The sequence below is a fragment of the Ipomoea triloba genome, chromosome 10, assembly GCF_003576645.1.
Source record: "Ipomoea triloba cultivar NCNSP0323 chromosome 10, ASM357664v1".
In the NCBI taxonomy this organism is placed as follows: domain Eukaryota; kingdom Viridiplantae; phylum Streptophyta; class Magnoliopsida; order Solanales; family Convolvulaceae; genus Ipomoea; species Ipomoea triloba.
In genome coordinates this window covers 25525554-25531253 of record NC_044925.1, presented here as the reverse complement: position 1 = coordinate 25531253, position 5700 = coordinate 25525554, and the positions used below count along the sequence as shown (strand labels likewise).

At 37.3% G+C, this 5700-nt stretch overlaps 1 protein-coding gene across 1 annotated transcript; it reads right to left on the bottom strand.

The window, feature by feature from the left end:
• Positions 1-3111: 3111 nt before the first annotated feature.
• LOC116033691 (trans-resveratrol di-O-methyltransferase-like) lies at positions 3112-4268 on the bottom strand. Its single transcript, XM_031276449.1, has 2 exons — positions 3513-4268; positions 3112-3411 (listed from the first exon to the last, which is right to left on the bottom strand). Exons 1-2 carry the CDS (start codon positions 4266-4268, stop codon positions 3112-3114), a joined length of 1056 nt encoding a protein of 351 aa, XP_031132309.1.
• Positions 4269-5700: the final 1432 nt, after the last annotated feature.

Below are 5700 nucleotides of genomic sequence, written 5' to 3'. Positions count from 1 at the left end.
CCCCCCCCCCCCCCCCCCCTTCTTGCTAGAAAGTAGAAGCTGAACCTTCTTACAAAGCAACAATTAGAACGCCTCTACAATGTGACCCCTAGTGGATATTTATACATATGAGAATTGATCGAAGAAAGAAAAGGAAAATGTTTACAAATTTAACTTAGGTAACCTTCCTTAATTGAATTTTGATTCCTTCCTTAAGCATGGGATTTTCTTTCCCTAAATTGAAAGCGTAGATTGTGGTGGAAAATATGATAACAGATCTTCTAAAATCTCTAGGACGCTAATTTGATTTCTAACTTTGCAGTTGCTCGTTAGATTGGCCACTTTTTAAATTTGATTGCTTAGCGACTTTGACGGAGTACTCGAGCCGGATATCCATCAGGGGTCATTGCGTTCCATTTTCTAAGTAGTCATAATTGTCATTAAATTTGTAAAATTGTGTTAACAAAATCATTGCACCTTTTACCTTTTGCTCAAAGTTCGTAATGTGGGAGTGGACCGCTAGAGTCCCAAATGCGCTCAACAATATTTTCCTAATTCTTCTTTTCTTTTCTAGTTATATAAAATAGAATTTCTACCACACTTTTATGTTATACGGAGTAGTATGCTTTTATTAAAAATAACAAATAAAAAAGCGCTGCTCCAATAAAATTGATGAGAAAAAAGAATCCATAGAGACGCGTGATGTATAGAAGAGAGTTGAAAAGCGTGAGGGTGATGAGGGAGTATTTTCTTAAGCTGATACATATCAGAAGTTCAGAGAAGTCGCTCGACTTTTTCGCTGACTCCTCAGTCCTCTCTGGTCCCTGCCCACTTTACAGTTTGTGTCCCCCTTCTGAACGTGACCTCTCCTTTGCCCACTGCCCCTTTGAACCCCCCACCCCTCCCCGCCCACCACCCACCACCCACCGACCAAACTCACTTTTGTATTCAACCACTGCACCCTTTGGTTACAAAAACACACCATTATCCAACAAGATATGGCACCTCATTCAAGGCCTTTTACCATTCTTACAATGAAATTTTGTTGGGAGAAATAAATAGTTTACAGGTTACTCAACGTGGAAGTTGTACAGTGTGTTTGGTTCATAAAATAGGTCGGGAATGAAATACAATTTTCAAGAATAGATCTATTTTACTGTTTGGTTCGTCATTCTATTTCTATGAATAACATTCTCGGGAATGAGCTATTCCCTTTGCAGGAGGAATAGTCATTCATATGGAACTCCCTAGTATTAGCGGTAGGATAGTAGGCTCCACTAGAGTACATCCCAGCTCCATGATTTTAGTAAAATTAAAGTGAAATAACCAAAAGAATTAAGAAATTATAAAAAGAAGCTAATATGCATGAAGTAAGTTTCATCGTACTGTGGTCTTGTCAACAGCCATATCCAAACAACTAAAAAGCCCAATGAACCGGGTCCACTCAAACAGAGCCACATACGATTTGCCAAAAGGAACTAGACCGGTCCTTGTCTGAGCCAGTGGGCACCCGGTTACTGATTAAGGGTAATGCCGTAATGTCACTCATTCACTGTGCCCTCCAGAACCGGGAGTTTTACTTCTACCGGTCCAAACACAATTTCAAATACAACCCAATTTTGACTTTTCTACCCAAAATATAAAACAGACAAATAAATTTGAAATTCATTTTAAAGCTTATAAACTATAACGAGCCTTCGTGTATAATAACTCGTAAACTACATAAATAAAGTAAATATTCATAACTTTTAGACACGGTAATCATATTTTATCCATTTGATCATTCTTTTAGGAACAATAATGTGATATATTGACATTTATGATTAAATAAGAACGTTTTGTTTTAGCATTTTGTAATAGATTGAAGATTTGAGGGTAGTATACTGCATGTATTAAATGAAAATTGAAGATTTTATATCCTTCACATTGCTATACAAGTTAATGGACTATAAGAGAGATAGCGTTAAGCAAAGTGTACAATTTAGTTAGTTTGTTATCATTTTAACAGTTAATCTTAATAAGGAACTGCTGGGTACTTGAGATGGAGGGAACATAACATCGTCCACAACTATTTAAGAGCAGGTTTTAATATGAGGCAGTGGAAATCCCAGGACTCAGACAGTTCCCCATTTCCCCAGTAATCCTGGAAGTTTCAGAACCTAGTACAATTAGGCTAGCTATACTAGTCTGACATTTTTGCTTAGCTGGCTGGTTTTTTCACATATTTTTTTCCACCTATGGATGAAGGTAAAGAAGACCTACCTAGACTGTTATCTCAAGTTCAGAAGATGTGTCCTTGTTTTTCTGTTCTTTCCCAATGATTTATTTTGTTGAAAACTTTAAATGCATTAATGCATTATTATATCTTTCTTCACATTTCACACAGTTCACTGTTAAGTGAGAGTGAAGGTTGTTTCACTGTTCATGAGAATTGTTGGGGCCGGGGGTTATGCATGGGCTTATATATAAAATATGAACCAACATGCAATCTGGACTTTCTCTAAAGCTCCTATAATATAATCTGGGCTGGACCAAGAACTACTTTTGAAGAAATTTGCTTTAATCTTAGGAAAATCTGTTGCTGTTACCCTGACCTCCAACTATCAAAACACTCTTTGGTCTTTTGCCCAAGCCCAATACCTTACTTAAAAGAGGTTCGAGCTTGTTTCATTTGAATCACAAATTGTTTATATATATATTTTTGGTTGTATCATAAATAGTATATGAAAATATAGGTCCTTATGGAAACCGAACCAACCCAATAAGGAATTGTGTTCAAAGTGGACAAATCTCTTGTGTTCACCGATATTTGGCTCTATCTGTTGAGCACATGATTTACATATTTTCAAATACCCTGTCAGCCTGAGCGTGGGGGGTCTTGAGGTTGGTGAGAGAAGATAAAAACTAGTTCCAACAGTCCAAACATAGGTAAGCACGTTATTTGATAAGGATTAAACAACATTAAACTGGAAGGAACCCGAAATGGTTTATTGCTTAATGGAAAAACTTGAACAAGAAGAAGTTACAGTGCCTACATGTTTGGTAGTTATAACAGAATAAAGTGCAGGAAAAAAAATAAAATACAAGAATCCCCCTTTTGCTGATTCCTGTTCACTTCATCAAAAGTGGGTACTAAGGAAACACCTCAATGAGAGACGTGAGGCCAAATATTGGGATTATCTTGTAGTGAGTGAACCCAGACTCAATGAACAACCTTTCAAATTCCTTCTCTGTTCGTTCCCTCCCAGTAACAAGAACCATCATCAGAACATCAAATATGAGCTTCATTTCAGTTATGTCTCTTTCATTGCCTTTTTCTGCGCCCAAAACCATGTCATCGATGATCACCTTCCCCTTGTTTGCGATGATAGCTTCCCGGCCTTTCTTCAGTAGTTTAACGCAGTCCTCATCACTCCAGTTATGCATAACATGCTTTCAATCAAATTTCCAGATTAATTTTAATTTAGTACATACAAATTAAATACAAGGGATCGGAATTGAATAATGTATTATGAAATTAAGAAATTTGGTACCCTGAACATGATGGCATCAGCAGAAGGAATTGAATGAAACATGTCCCCTCCGAGGAATCCAAGGTTTTGGCACTCAGGTTGTTTTGCAACAACGTGAGGGAGATCAAGCACCGTGCATTTCAACCTCGGAAATGCCTCCAAGATGAGCTTAGAAATCATTCCGGTGCCGCCACCCACATCTACCAGCGTACTCACTCCTTCAAACACTTGCCCACAATCTTTCACAATTAACCTCATCATCTGGGAATCGCTAGCCATGCCCTCATTGAAAGCGTTGTTGAACAGCGAATTCGTGTTGCAAATCTCCCACATAGGAGCCCCGTGCGCGGTCTCAAACGCACTACTGGACTCCTCATTTCTTGAAAACCAGTCCCCCAGAACCTGCCATGACGCTAATAAGACCGGATCCACCATGAATCGAGCATAAGGGGATAGATTTTGAATTTCACTTTTGAGGAGTAGCCTTGAAGAAGCTGTGAGAACATACCCTTCTTCTTCTTCTTCAAAGAAGCCATTGTGAGTTAACAAGCGCATGATGCGAAAAATGGCGTTGGATTTGTGAGGAGGGAGTTTGAGTGCAGAAACAAGGTTGGGAATGGTGATTGGTTTTCCATGGGTGTGGATTATGTCTGGAATATTTAGCTGAATTGCAGTGGCAAGAACCATGGAGTTTACGTAGTTGCATGCGTGCTTATAGATATGAGCCTGAGCTCCAAATATTTCCATGGCGCCTTCTGGTTTACCATTGCCTTCCATTAAACAATTCACAAATATTATTTCTGTGGTTCAATCGGTGTTCAAGAATAATGAATATATAGTTGAGATTACGCTCTTGTGTCGATTACTTTTATAGAATAAATGCAAATGCAAATAATTAATTACCCTATTTAGAAAGCACAAGAAAGGAAAATGGTGATATCGTGAAAATTTACACGTGAGCTGAACCTGTAGGCCATATCCGGTCAACACACATTAATATTGATGATATGGAAATAAATCAAAATGTATATTTCATTCTTGAGTCTTGGAATATTATTCTTTACAGCTCACTTTTTTTTTTCCTTCCTTTTTCAATAGCCTTTTGTATAGCATTAAGTTTCCTGGATATGGCAAATTATGGTATGGACGGATTCACATTGCAAGGTAGATCAAGTCCATGTTCACAATTTAAAAACTTATGCTCACAATTTTATAATTTTATATTCACTATTTTAAATCTCAATATACAAAATTACATTACTCAATATTTATAATTTTTGAACTCTATATTCACAATTTTATTATATAGATTCAAAAACTGTGTTATACTATTGAATTTAGAGTTATGAAATTGTGAATATAAATTCTGAAATTGTGAGCATAGAGTTTTGTAATTGTGAATATAGAATTCAAAAATTGTGAACATAGAGTTCAAAAACCGTGAACATACAATACTAAAATTGTGAACATGGACCCGGGTTCATGGCATAACAACCCCATGTGTGTGTGTGTGTGTATAAATATAAAAGATGGACTTCATTGGTAATAATGGAAGCAACCTTTTCTTCGTTCACATGCATAAGAGTCTTGTAACCATACAGTGTTGTTTTCATCATGGCATCAAAGCTTGGTGACGACAAGGCGAACAAGGTTAAGTCAAAGACTTCGGATGAGAACAACGAAGAAATAGAAAGGGCCCATCAAGATAAGGTGACACCTAGTAATGCTCTAGGAGGCATCACAGAAGGTCATACCATACCAAATGGAGACAAAGTGGCAGTCAGGAGCATAGGGGGACTAAACTCCCTAATGGGATGCAAATAAGTTGTGTTTTGAACATACCTGATTTCCAATGCAATTTAGTTTGGCAGGTTGACAAAATACTTTGATTGTGCTCTAACTTTCTTTTCGGACTTTAGTATAATGCAGGACTTACCTTCGAGGAAACTGATTAGAGTGGGTAGGATGCATGATGGTCTTTATTACATGGAGCTGGCATATCGTGAGGATATGGCAATGTCTGTTAAGAGCAAAGATTCAAGCGTTTGGCATAGGAGGCTTGGTCATGCTTCTAGCTAGTATGATAATTCAAAAAATCAAGTCAGATTATGTGACTTCTTGTGAGAATAATTTCTTTTGTGATTCATGCATACGTGTTAAACAAACTTGGTTACCCTTCCCTATTAGTACTATTAAAAGTCAATCATGT